At 35.6% G+C, this 13,848-nt stretch overlaps 1 protein-coding gene and 1 long non-coding RNA gene across 11 annotated transcripts in view; one reads left to right on the top strand and one right to left on the bottom strand.

The window, feature by feature from the left end:
• The window catches only part of LOC106457481, a 66,129-nt gene that overhangs the window by 4,880 nt on the left and 47,401 nt on the right, over positions 1-13,848 (bottom strand). Inside the window, exon 1 of one of the 10 annotated variants that reach the window (XM_022383431.1) lies at positions 11,464-11,568. The exons of the other annotated variants lie outside the window; for them this stretch is intronic. Within the exon in view, the coding sequence (XP_022239139.1) occupies positions 11,464-11,490 (27 nt within the window). The 5' untranslated portion in view covers positions 11,491-11,568. Of the gene's footprint in view, positions 1-11,463; positions 11,569-13,848 lie in introns of those variants that run through there. 10 annotated transcript variants of the gene reach the window in all.
• The window catches only part of LOC111085333, a 12,575-nt gene continuing 3,753 nt past the window's right edge, over positions 5,027-13,848 (top strand). Inside the window, exon 1 of the long non-coding RNA XR_002610174.1 lies at positions 5,027-5,785. This is a non-coding gene — a long non-coding RNA (uncharacterized LOC111085333). The remainder of the gene's footprint in view (positions 5,786-13,848) is intronic.

Genomic DNA, 13,848 nt, shown 5'->3' on the forward strand with positions numbered 1-13,848 from the left:
AAATTAGGGACGGCTAGCGCAGATAGCCCTCGTGTAGCTTTGCGCGAAATTCAAAAACAAAGCCTCCGGTGTTTTTTTTGTATTTCTACTGAAGAACGAGATGAAATCGATGTACTTAAATGCAGCCATTTTACAAGCTATCAATGAAACTGACGTAAGAACGTTAAATTACTATCACCATTCAACTTACAAAACAAGCAGTCAACAATAGAGATGTGGCTGCACCTCTGAAACGTAAACTCCAGGTCATGAAAATTTAAATATATGATCCGATTTTTGTTTGTTTGTAATTAAGCACAAAGCTACACAATGGGCTATCTGTGCTCTGCCCACCACGGGTGTCGAAAACCGGATTCTAGCGTGGTAAGTCCGCAGTGCCACTGGGGGACAACCCGATTTTTAATCTTCCATGTTATTGTTATATTTTATGAAAAAAGTAGTTCGGACATGGTATCCTGCTTATAATGTTATTGCTATTGGCGACATATGGATAAAGTAATGAGGGAATATATACTTATTATATCGTAGTTGTTATACTCTAGGAAAAAAATAAAGGTGTAAGCAGCGTGCACTGTAATAGTTTATGAATAAAAATAATGTAAGAACTGTACACCCCTACCCCCAGTGGCTCAGCGGGATGTCTGCGTATTTATAACGCTAAAAATCAGGTTTCGATACTCTTGGTAGGCACACCATAGATAGCCCATTGTGTAGCTTTGTGCTTAACTACAAATAAACAGGAACTCTATATCCTTTTTACAATGTAATTGTTATGAATAAAACCAGTTAAGGTACTATATCCAGTTTATAACATTATTATCTCCGAAGGTGGACATAGAGACCCCTGTGTGTGTGTTTCTCGAAAACATCTAAACAGATTTACACGAAAATTGGTATACAATTGGACTATGACCCAACTTTGAAGTGATTAGTTTTTGGAGTGTGAGTCAAAACTCACGATTTTTTATATTGTTGTGAAGTTGGTGTGGAGTATCGAAAATATGCTGACATGGTGTGTTCAGGCATATCGGGTGCTATTTGTTACCTGAAATGATGTCATGATATAAAGATCAACTCAAGGTCATCAGCACGCGTAAATTTGCATAATTTCATAGCCCACGCTGTATTAAAGCGAAATATTTTCGATTTAAAAAATTAGGCGAAACCCATAAGGAAAACAAGATTTCCGAGAAATATCGTTTGTGCGCTACAACTTTTGTATTGACACATTTTAACCCAGGTTGAAATTTTCAGGTTACATTTGACTGCTTTAATATCACCTTTATATAGTGACCTCCAACGTGTTTAATTTCACCTTTATATCACCTTTATATAGTGACCTCCAACGTGTTTAAAGATTCAGATTTTTGATATACCACAACTACTTCACAACAACGGGGAAAATCAAGACTTTTGACTCACTGGTATTAATATGTTAAGTGATAACAGAAATGTACCGCAAGGATATAACTTCCATAAGAATAACTTATCAAACATATAATCGTTCTATGTGCAGAGAATGTTTAATTCGGATATTCTAGCACATTTCATAGGCTATCTGCGCTAGCCGTCACTAATTTTGAACAGAGAGACTACAGGGAAACCAGCTAGCTTTTCATTGCTAAATTAGGGAGGCCAGCGCAGATAGCCCTCGTGCAGCTTTGCGCGAAATTCGAAACAAACCAAACCAAAAGCCACGCCTGGCTCCTATGTTAATATTTTAAATATTTTCGTATAAATTTGCTGTAAACTTTAGTTAAATCACATACAGGTGTTGTTATATATATCTATATATTATTTTGGCTCAGCTTTGATCTGTAACTAGTCCGTGTTGTATGGTTGGACAATATCGGAAAGTTCAATGTACACCAGCAGTGACAGGCAACTTACAATGGCACTTGAATGACACAAAAAAGTCATGCGTCTTTTACGTTAAAGCACTTGACAATTACTTACATAACACAGATTATAAATCAGTGCACAGACCCTATATAGTCCCTTATAAGATTGCAAGCCATTAACAGCTCAACTAACGGGAGAAAATAATGTACAAAGCCAATCTCGACCAGCGAAGCATGATCCCTATACTTGGGTAACAAGTGTGATGAAACGTCACTGTAAAACTGATAACAATTGTAAGCACTTCTTCGCTCTTAACTGCCCTATACATACAAGTCTTACTGGGGCATTTCGTTCCACTTGCCCCCTAGTGGGAACAAGAATGGAGAGCTCCGATGGAAGGTATGTGTAAACTCGTGGCAAGAGTTATTTTTTTCATTCAACCATACACAAACAAAAATATCTAATTTTTGATTATCAACTGAAGGTAAACAGTTAATCTAAGCAACTTCGTACTAATGCATAATATTTTAATATGCACAGATATTTTATCAAAATTTCCAAGAGCAGTAACATTAGTACAGTCCATGTTGACTTATCATAGCAACACCATAAACAGTAAAAACCGAAAAAAAAATGGCATGTATGTAAAGCATTTGTTACCTTACAGCACAAACACTGTAAACTTTCTGTTTTGGGTTTTTTATTTTCACATACTTTAGATGTAATCACTGAAAATTGAAAACGCTACATGGTACTTACTGTTCATTGTCCTTTTTTGATTAACTTCGTTCCATTCTTCAACCACTTACAAGTTAATTAATTGAATAATTTCATCTGTTTAATATTGTGTCGACTACTAACGGTGAAGTACGAAAAATAAGTATGTAGTTAAGCAAAATAATTCTAGTTGATAAAAAATAGCAAAAACCTTAATCGTTAGTCTTGAACTTTTCTTCTGAAGTTCTAAGGGGAAAATTACGTTGATTTACAACGACGGCGAATACGCACACAAAAAAAAGGGAAGGTGGCGAATATTATAAGGCCCCAAAAATATAAAAAAAAAAGTTACAAAATACAAACTGAACAAAGTACAGGAAGATTAAATGATACAAATACTTGGCGAAGAATAGAAAGATACATTAAAAAGCGAGAATATTATATAAGCTAAGGAAAAACTAAGTGTACGACGTATTCAGTTTTCAACACAAGATGAGGAAGAAACAGAGATTAAAAAAATACAGACGAGAGGCACAGAATGAAGAAACCAGACAAGATTAAGACCACTTCGAAGCTTTAAAGACCTTAATTGTTGTTGCAATTAAATCTCGGATATTAGAGTGACGATATCAGACCACAGTGCTGGCTGAAGTGATTATTTATGAACACACTTCCGGTAAAAAGAACAGAAACGATTTAATTTGCAGTTGCTACATATTACATTAAGAGGAAAGATGGGGTGTTCTGTTGAACCTCCATTTCGGAGGAGGTCATGGGAGAAAGTAATTTATAAACAGCAAGAAAAATAACAAGAATAAAAAACGGTAACAGTTTCATTTAAAAGATTACGCGTGTTATAAGATGTCAAAAAAGACCAGGTCAAGTCCCTTGCCTTACTGATTTGTGTTGGCTAAGTGTTAGTATGGTGTGCATGAAGGGAGCATAAAGACTACATATACGTGTGTGGCACGCTATTTAGGAAAAATGTAACACCATTATCTCCAAACATGAGACTCGTGGATTGCGTATGTTTGTTTTTCGTTAACGCCATTTGATGCGGTACATTATGCGTTGAGTTGTGGTTGTACAACATATTGCATGTATTATCTGTGATTGTGAACAAACGTTACTTATTGCATGTGCTCTTTAAAATTTACTAGTGCGTGTTTGTTTGTTTATTTATTGTTACGTGCAAAACTACACAGAGGGCTATCTGCGTTATGTCTATCGCAGGGATCAGACCCCGGTTTTTCAGCTAAGCCACCAGAGGCAACTCTCAGGCTTCTTGTTAGTTTTAGATATTAATATGGTAAATTCAGAGAGTGTAGTTACTAGTATAACACTTAGAAACAATTGGGGAAAATTAAATTCTCATAATTAGTGTAATAATAACAAAACAAATAATAAAATCATTACTACTTTCGTCAAACCTATAAGTACAGCTGTACTGAAATATAAAAGAGTCCGTCACATTATCACGCCCCCACGGCTGAAAGGGCGAGCATGTTTGATGGGACTGGGATTCGAACCCGCGACCCACAGATTGCGAGTCCTAACCATCTGGCCCTAAAGGTTAGTAGTAAACTTAGTTAGAAACTGCTGCATCAATTTGTTTAGGTTAAAGTGTCGTCAGCCACAAAAATTTTAATTTCTAAACTAAATATTTTGAAGGTGAGCGAGCATCTTAGAAAGAAAGAAAACAAATACAAAAATCTGAGTATTAATACACAAATGCCTGAATGATTTTGTAATTTTTAGTACTGGTAATATATAAAATAATAAAATAGTAAGTACACATCAAAACTGCATAATTGAAAAAAAAAAAGAAAAAAAGCCGAATGATGGTAACAACTAGAAGCTGTGTTGTTACTATAATAACCTTTCATACGCTCAATTTCTTGCTTTCCATTCTCAAATTTAAATCGTTCTTTATTTCATTGTTTTTCTATACATACTAAATTTAATTACATAAAACAATGTACAATCTTTTTGACGTGTTGTTTTTCTGTTTAAAAACGTTTCTTTGCAGCTTCTATACACTTCTGATAATCAGTATAAAGTTAAATGCCTCTTTGCCATTTAAGAATGAAATATCAAGGATAGGTACTATTTTACAATATGGTTTCAACAGGTCAAGCTTCGTTAGCTTCAGCATTATTCACTAAGCCTAAAGGTTAAAAACTTTAAAATGAAAAGTTTGATCGTTAAAGCAGGATAACAAACCGGAAAAAGCACTCAAACCTGTACGATTATATGTAGTAGCGGACCAGTACTTTTGTATCTTACTACAAGGACCAACTTCAGCAGCTTATGAACTACTTATTCAACTTCAGTACTCTTCAAATTGTAAGAAGAATGTTTTGTTTCTATAGTACACCATGAGTGGAAAAGTTTCCAAGAATCAGGACGCACTTAGGCTTAAACGTCTGAAGTTGTAATTATCATTCCGCAATGTACGGGAATCTTATATTGCGAAATACTGGTTAGCAAGGTCTACCATTTTAGGCATTGTTCTTCGATTATTAGGCTTCGTAAGTCCTTTGCTTATAAGTTATACCATTTTCCTGCTACTTCGTTTGCAGAATCTTTGACGTTGGTAACCAAGAAACAAATAACGGCCTCATATACGGGAAAGGGTTGGATCTAAGGCAGTACTATCACTCTGTGTTCCCATAAAAAAAAGTGCCCAAGATGTCAAAAACGTACCTCCCAGAAAAAAAGGATAAAATTTACGTCAACTTATTATATAAGCCTATTCAACTACTGGAAGGAAAATGAAGGTGGCGTAATAGTGAACAACGGTTTGTTTGTTTGATGTAAAGCGCAAAACTACACAATGGGCTATCCGCGCTGCAACCGTCACGAGTATCGAAATCTTTAGCGGTGTGAGCCCCCAGACTTGCCACCGGGGGTGGGGGTAGTGCACAACGGAGTGTTAGTCATTCAAGTTTACAAGGAAAACTTTTATTATCTCAATCTATCGCCTTGCTTCTTCTTCGGGAAGTTAATACCTTGCCAATCAAAAAGTAGGCTCAGAACAACTTACTAGTAGATAATACAAAGTTTAAAATCCAACAATGGATTCCATCCAATGCGTGATGATAGAGGAGAACACGTTAAACCAACAGCATTTGTGGCATGGTTATAAAGGATCTGGTGAAATATACAGAACTAAAGATCACAAACAATACTTTAAAATTTACAAATTCCTGTACAAAAGGACAAGGTAAGAAACGTAATTTCAAATATATATATATAATTAATACGAGATATATTTTACAGTATTTGAAAAATAGTTTTAGTGAGAGATACATGGAGTAAAATTCACAAATAATATTTCAAGTTAACATATTTCTGTACAAAAGAATAAGGTACAAAAACAAACAAAAAACGTAATTTAAAGTTTATATTATTAAATATTTTTCCCGACAACTAAAAAATAAACAAGCCAAAAATAAAAAGAGCACAAAAAGCATTTACAGGGGTCATTACCTGTCCTCGTTAATAAACGAATGACTAGCTCGAGCTAGGAGGAGCACATTATATTTTCAGGCCTGGCATGACCTGGTGACTAAGGCGCTCGATTCGCAATCTGCGGGTCGCGGGTTAGAATCCCCATCAATGAACATGCTCGCCCTTTCAGCCATGGGAGCGTTATAATGTAACAGTCAATCCCATTATTAGTTGATAAAAGAGTTGGCGATGGGTGGTGTTAACTAGCTCTAGTTTATTACTGCTAAATTAGGGACGGCTAGCGCAAATAGCTCTCGAGTAGCTTTGCGCGAAATTCAAAACAAACCATATATTTTCTCATTACAACCGCGATTAAATGAAATAGAAAATTACTTCAACAAATGGAAAACTAAGATAAATTATATTCACAAAATAAAATAAAAAAAAAAACGAGCAAACAGCCCCTAAAATTATACCGCTATGGAACTCTTCTCCGAGTAGCCACATCAGCCAAACACCTGGGCCTAGCATACGATTCTAAGTTGGACTAAACTTGTAAACGAAATTAGAAATAACATTTGACAAGAGCAAATTATGTACGACGACCGACTAGCAACAATTGAAAACATGCTTAAAATCTACATACGTACAGTGGTAAAGTATGCCTGCCCAGCATGGTTAAATGTAACCAGATCACAAATAAACAAGTTACAAACAATCCAAAATTAAATAATCACTAAAGCATACACAGTTCCTAGATGTACAAACACAACCTTACTACGCAATTATGCAAACATCCCATGTTGTCAGACAGACTTCAAAATATATCAATAGAATACTTCCAGAAAGATTTTAACAGAAATACATCAGTAAGAACTCTAAAAACTTTATCATACATGATGAAGATAGACCTAAGTACCTCTCACAACTAAATCTAGTAGATTCGTTATGTAACCTATGGCCGCCTACTACAGGCAAACCGGTAGATAGATATGGTTAGTTTTATTTTAAAAGGGTTTTTATGTAAACATAAGATTAATGCTGTGTGTTTTCCTATCGATATCTATGGAACTGTTTGTGTAAAGAAAACTATACGTTGACAACGAACGAAAAAAGCGAAATATCTGCTGGAAAATAAGAAAAATATACGTTGTACATTCATGGACTTTCCGTCTTTATGGTGAATAGGTTGTGGCCAAATGTACTGCTACACACAACATAGTCGAACCTACTTAGCCGAACGTATTTAGTCTCTCCCAGTTTATCCTTTCACTGCATATATTGCATGTAATACTATAGAATATTGATGACCTAAGGTGTATAATACACGGGACACAGTTTGGTTTTGACAGTCATCAGCAGGTTTAAATGCATAAAGAAAATTTCTCTACTAAACCCGATTCTATCCCCTCTTACCTTACAATTGTTAGAAACCCTAGAGATAACGGATGATACCAAAAAAAGTACCCTTAGGTTAATGTAGCCTATTCGTCTTATTGGGGTTATCAGATAGAGTAAACAACTTGTTTGTAGGGCGACTGTTAAAATGCAAAATGGCGAGAATATTTGCTGAATGATTACTTAAACCAATTTAACTATTATAAATACGGGAAATTATTATTAATTCTCTCAAAATAATGGCGCTCTCCAAAGTCCAGGGATGATGGTTTCTTCCTCCTGAATGGGCGATGGTGATGGATAAGTTAAACAAAAAGTGTAGCAGTTTAAAGCATGCTCAAAGTAAAGCTTAAGTTTACATGGACCTGATTTAGGAAGTGGTGGAAGAGAATTCCAAACACCATATAGGTCGTCAATGTAATGTAGCATAAAGTTACCACCTGGGGAGTGCTTTACTTTCTAAAGAGCTACGTCTACCCTATTACCATAAGCTACCTCATATAGTTCGCTGTAAATCTAATCCTCAAATCTCAAGAAGTGATTATGCATGTAAAACATATTTCAAAATCCCATCCACATTGATTAGAGATACGTCATAAAGGTCAACTTCAGCTTTACGCTCATTTAAAAACGACATCAAAACATCAGTACCCCAGGACTGTAGAAACGTCAGGCAAATGCGGGCCGGAAAAATGTTACGATACAAGAAGATTTTCTATAAAAACGATTTTTTTAATACAACAAACAACAAAAATAAACACATTGTTATTTGATGAAAAATATTTCTAAACCTTTATATTGCTATACCTTCATCCCCTTTAATTTATTGTATTTTATATCAATTCAGCATATTCAAGAATAAATAAAATGACAGACTTTGTAAACCAAACACCTCTATAAAAGCCATAGTTTTATATATTTATTTAAGTGTGTGTGTGGATTATATCATAAATTAACTTAACACAGAACTTGTTTTATTTAATACGAAGCAAGACGTAAGTCTCTCACCCTCCGTAACTATTAGCAATTAAAGAGTCCGAAGGCTGTTTGTGTCCTGAAGACCTGCATGCATGTATATACATACTTTTATGTTCTAATACAGTTCTGTATAATTTCACAAACGTGCTAATGTGCTTACTGTAAAGCACTCCGCCGCCATCGTTTCCACATCTCACATTCCCAGTTCTTCAGATTTCCGGAAAGTTTGGAGCTTGTGCCCTAAAGGTTTTGAGCACTCTGCTACCCTGCAATATCTTCTTGAATTGGTATGAACGGATAAAGGCCAGTAAAAACCAAGTTAAAAATAATACAGCCACCAAATTTTGTCACAGGAAGAGTCGAATTTGTTAAGGAAATATTCCGAAAAGGATCCCAAAGCAAATACAATTAGTCTAAGGGATATTCCAAGCTTAGGGTTTTTTAGGTGGACCATAACTAGGAGGGTCTACTGTGATAGGATTTTCAGTTATTAAGCAACTTAGGTTATTTGGAGTTCTTACGCATACCAGCCAACAGAACATTACCAGTCTTTAGTTCTCACGCATTCTAGCTAACAGAGCATTACCAGTCCTTAGTTCTCACGCATTGTAGTTAACAGAGCATTACCAGTTTTTATTCCAACGCATTGTTGTTAACAGAGCATTACCAGTCCTTAGTTCTCACGCATTGTAGTTAACAGAGCATTACCAGTCTTTAATTCCAACGCATTGTTGTTAACAGAGCATTACCAGTTTTTTATTCCAACGCATTGTAGTTAACAGAGCATTACCAGTCCTTAGTTCTCACGCATTGTAGTTAACAGAGTATTACCAGTCTTTTATTCCAACGCATTGTAGTTAACAGAGCATTACCAGTCTTTAATTCCAACGCATTGTTGTTAACAGAGCATTACCAGTCTTTTATTCCAACGCATTGTAGTTAACAGAGCATTACCAGTCTTTTATTCCAACGCATTGTAGTTAACAGAGCATTACCAGTCTTTTATTCCAACGCATTGTAGTTAACAGAGCATTACCAGTCTTTAATTCCAACACATTGTAGTTAACAGAGTATTACCAGTCTTTAATTCCAACGCATTGTTGTTAACAGAGCATTACCAGTCTTTTATTCTAACGCATTGAAGTTAACAGAGTATTACCAGTCTTGAATTCCAACGCATTGTAGTTAACAGAGTATTACCGGTCTTTAATTCTAACGCATTGAAGTTAAAATAGTATTACCAGTCTTTAATTCCAACGCATTGAAGTTAACAGAGTATTACCAGTCTTTAATTCCAACGCATTGTAGTTAACAGAGCATTACCGGTCTGTTTAGTTTTTAGTGAAGTTAAGATTTAAGCATCTATATGGACTACTGTAATTTGTATGTTCATAAACATTATCAATGTGGGCGTCACAGTCTATGACCGCAAACCAATCATTTTTATCAGACATCTTGTTCATAAAGTCTTTTTCAATTCTTATATCCCTGAAAGTACTTTATAAAAATGCTGCTAAGTTATTTTGTTTGAAAGTGTTCAAACCTAAGTTCGTGTATAGGAATACATTGTTGGTTTTTAAACTTTGTGTTGTCAGTTAGTCGTTCTAAGATCTTACTTCTATCATCGGTGGGATAAAGGAGCCGCAACGCGAAACGATGGGGGTTAATAAACATGTTTCAATTGTAAAAGATTGTTATATTTTAGGTTGTAGAACTGATTGTGAATTGGCTGCTGGTGCATCTGTATAAGGGAAAGGCCAAGCAGAAATGTTCCTGCACTGGTATACACTAAAGCAACACTTGTCACCAATAGCGCATCGTTCATTTACAGATAGGTACGAGTTTCGTTGTTCGCGACATTTTGGAAAAGCACGTGGATATTGACATAGTTTGCTTTGTTTGTTGACAACAGTATAAATCTGTTTGATTTAGTTATAGCAAAGCTATTAAGGCTATCTTCCGCCGTTCCTGTTTTTGAACTGTCGTCTAGAGGGAAGGCAACTGGCCAGCAGTCCCCAACTCCAATTCTTAGGCCTCTTTTACCAACGAATAGTGGGAATTGCCCCTCATATTATAACGCTCCCACGGCTGAAAAGGTGAGCATGATCGGCGTGAGTTTCGATACCTGTAACCCACAGATTGTGACTAATGCTTTAATCACTAGGCCATGCCAGACCACTGGACATGATATTTCAAGTATGAAAAGCTGAATAATTATCTGAAAAACCAAATCTAAATTTACGTTAATAAATAACTAAATTATAAAAACAACCGTATAATTTAAAATCGGATAATAGCAGTCATTTCTGAAAAATAAGCAAACAAACTAAGTAAGTGTAATTCTTTAGGACATTTCTTATTAACAGAAGACGATAAAAATAAAAAGGGCTTCGGGGCTCTTGTGCACAAGTAAATTTACTACTGTTAGCCATACAGTCATATGTCAGTCACATGTACACAAAACTGGACATGATGTCCCAAAGACTAACTTGCACACCAAACCTGAACATATTCAAGATATGATGTTTGGGAATTGTCGACACATATATAAGGAAGATGTGGTGGGATGACTTATACACGTTCTAAAAGGGAATGTAAGTAGATAGATAGGCCCTAAATCAAAATCAGACAAACAGCTGACAGAGCAAACTCGTGTTTGATAGATGAAAATAGTTATTAGAATATAAAGCCCCCAGTGGCACAGCGGTATGTCCGCGGACTTGCAACGCTAGAATCCGGGTTTCGATACCCGTGGTGGGCAGAGAACATTGTGTAGCTTTGTGCTTAATTACAAACAAACAAACAATTAGAATATAAAATACACACACGTATATATCTATATCTTTAAGAAACATTCAAGTCCATTCACATACACAGTGTGTTTACTGAGAAGTGAAATGTAGCTGGAATGTGTTTAAAAACTGTGTTTAATTACATAAGCACTTTGTAAACAACAGACCCAAAATGGAAAGTAATTTTGCTTTCCAGCTACTACTACACATACCCAAACAACCGTGCTATAGATGTAAAACCATTTTCACTGATACTTTTCTAAATACATATTAGTTGACTTACAAACAGGGTGGTGTAGATTCTCTCCATCTCAACTTTTTATTGCTCTGCTTTAGGGTTCACGAACTCTAAGCCACATTCATACTCAATTCTGCACAAGGACATCTGGTGCTCCAGAAAAAAGCAACCGAATGTGTATGAAATGGCTTTGATAATGTAACTGTAGCCTTGATACTACTGAGAAAAAAAAAACATCAACAACAACTAAAAACAAATCGTTTTCTTTCTTCATGTAGCTATCCACTCCCACCTTCTTAAATCTTCCAAAATCGCAGTAGGCTGGCAATTACAATTATGTAGCCAATCAGTCTTAGCTTAGTACGTGAGAGCAGTCATCCTTCTCAAAATTTGACATTTGCCAGGCTTTAGAAGACTGGTATACAAAAAAAAAAAAGAAAAGGAAGGAATATAAATCGACGAAACGATCGAATTTCATGCAAGATCGAAACACAAGGGTGGTTAAGGCTCTGTATTTTTTGATGAACTTAAGGGCGACGTGTGTTAGCAGCAGCAGTTCTTGAGCAATAAATCAGTTCTCTACGTTTCATGATGACAGACTTTACAAGCATCTTTATCATCTAACTATATGTATATATATATTTTTTTTATTTTTTACTTAATTGCATAGTCGGATTGTAATGTACCCAATCGTTATCAATTGATACAACGGAAGGTCTATGCTAAGCCTAATCGCTGTTCCACTCCCGCAAGTTGATAGAACAGGAGGTTTGTGTCTTACAAGCTTGTGCTGACGTGCAAAAGCTCACACACTCACAGTCTTTTTTATTATTATTATCACTCAGTGTACCATTTGTTTTATGCTCACCTTTCATCTTTGCATCATATTATATGTATATATATATATAATTGATGCGACAGTTAAGGAACTTGACCCAGAGCGATCACTAGCTACGTCATCTAACAATACGTGCTTACACTATAAATGTTTCGGAAACAAACTGCACAGTTCAACGTAATTCATACAGTTGGGATAGGTAGGCATAATGAAGATAAATCATTGGTCCTGAGAGGGCACATAACAACACAATATCTGGCAATTAAAGATTTACGTTACTTGAAAAATATCTAATTATTGTTACTGAGAAGGCAGATAACAACACAATATCTGGTAAATCAAGATTTACGTTACTTGAAAAATACATATTTTAAAATTACATTCATTTTTGTGTCCTACACTGTTACATATAAATATATGAATAGTTCTTAAACATTTCCACCAGAACAGACCTTGTATACATCAGCATTCTGTTACGTGTTATTGCAGTTTCCTACTTGCAAAAAAAGATTGCACCACTAAAAGCTGGAGTTAAGTTTTTCAATTAAATATATATATATATATACACATGATTTTGTGACACTATCAGAGGTCCGTCGCCTAAATGACTATAAGGCTATTTATGAGAAGCCTCACAATACCAAGTCATTACGCCCGTAAGGAAGTAATACATACCTTTGGTGAATTAAAATGATTATAGTGTGCCTTGAACTATTATTACTGGTGACCTTGTCTTTTTTATAATAAGATTACTGATACTGTGGATAAACGAAGATAAAGCGTGTGACTCAATGGGAGTTTTCAGTCCGCAGTAGTTTGACTGTGCTGGACGTGTTTAATTGTCTAAAACCTTCTGACGAAAAATTTCTTCGGAATAATTAAGCCACCAATTAGACGTTTAAAGTGGTGCTTGTTACATTTCCGATTAATGAAACAAGCCCGGCGTCATTAAATTGTCTTACATCCAACACAGTAACGTTCTACACTTATGTATGTTATATGTATTATTATATGTATGTATGTAAATGAGCAAACTTCGGCCGACAACGATTGTCTTAGTAGGTCAATATGTGTCCCTGCTGGAGGCATGACTTGTTGGATATATTATATACATATATATTTACGATAGGTGGCGTACAACGCAATTGAAAGTGGCAACTGTGAATGAAATTGGTTTTTATTGACCTGCTATAACCAAATCTACTCACGGTTAAAGCATGTACGATAATGACTATTGTTTTCCCCAAAACTGGTCTCCTGGTGGGACAGCGGTAAGTGTATGGAATTACAACACTATAATCAGGGGTTCGATTCCTTTCGGTGGACACAGCAGATAACTCGATATGGCTTTGCTATAAAACACACACACACAATAAAACAAACAAAAACCGGTTACAGGTTACAACGCTATAATCAGAGGTTCGGTTCCTTTCGGTGGACACAGCAGATAACTCGATATGGCTTTGCTATAAAAACACACACAATAAAACAAACAAAAAACGGGTTACAGGTTAGTACGCTATAATGAGGGTTTATTTGTTTGTTTTGAATTTCGCGCAAAGCTACACGAGGGCTATCTGCGCTAGCCGTCC

This window comes from Limulus polyphemus, unplaced genomic scaffold (genome assembly GCF_000517525.1).
Source record: "Limulus polyphemus unplaced genomic scaffold, Limulus_polyphemus-2.1.2 Scaffold336, whole genome shotgun sequence".
Taxonomy (NCBI): Eukaryota; Metazoa; Arthropoda; class Merostomata; order Xiphosura; family Limulidae; genus Limulus; species Limulus polyphemus.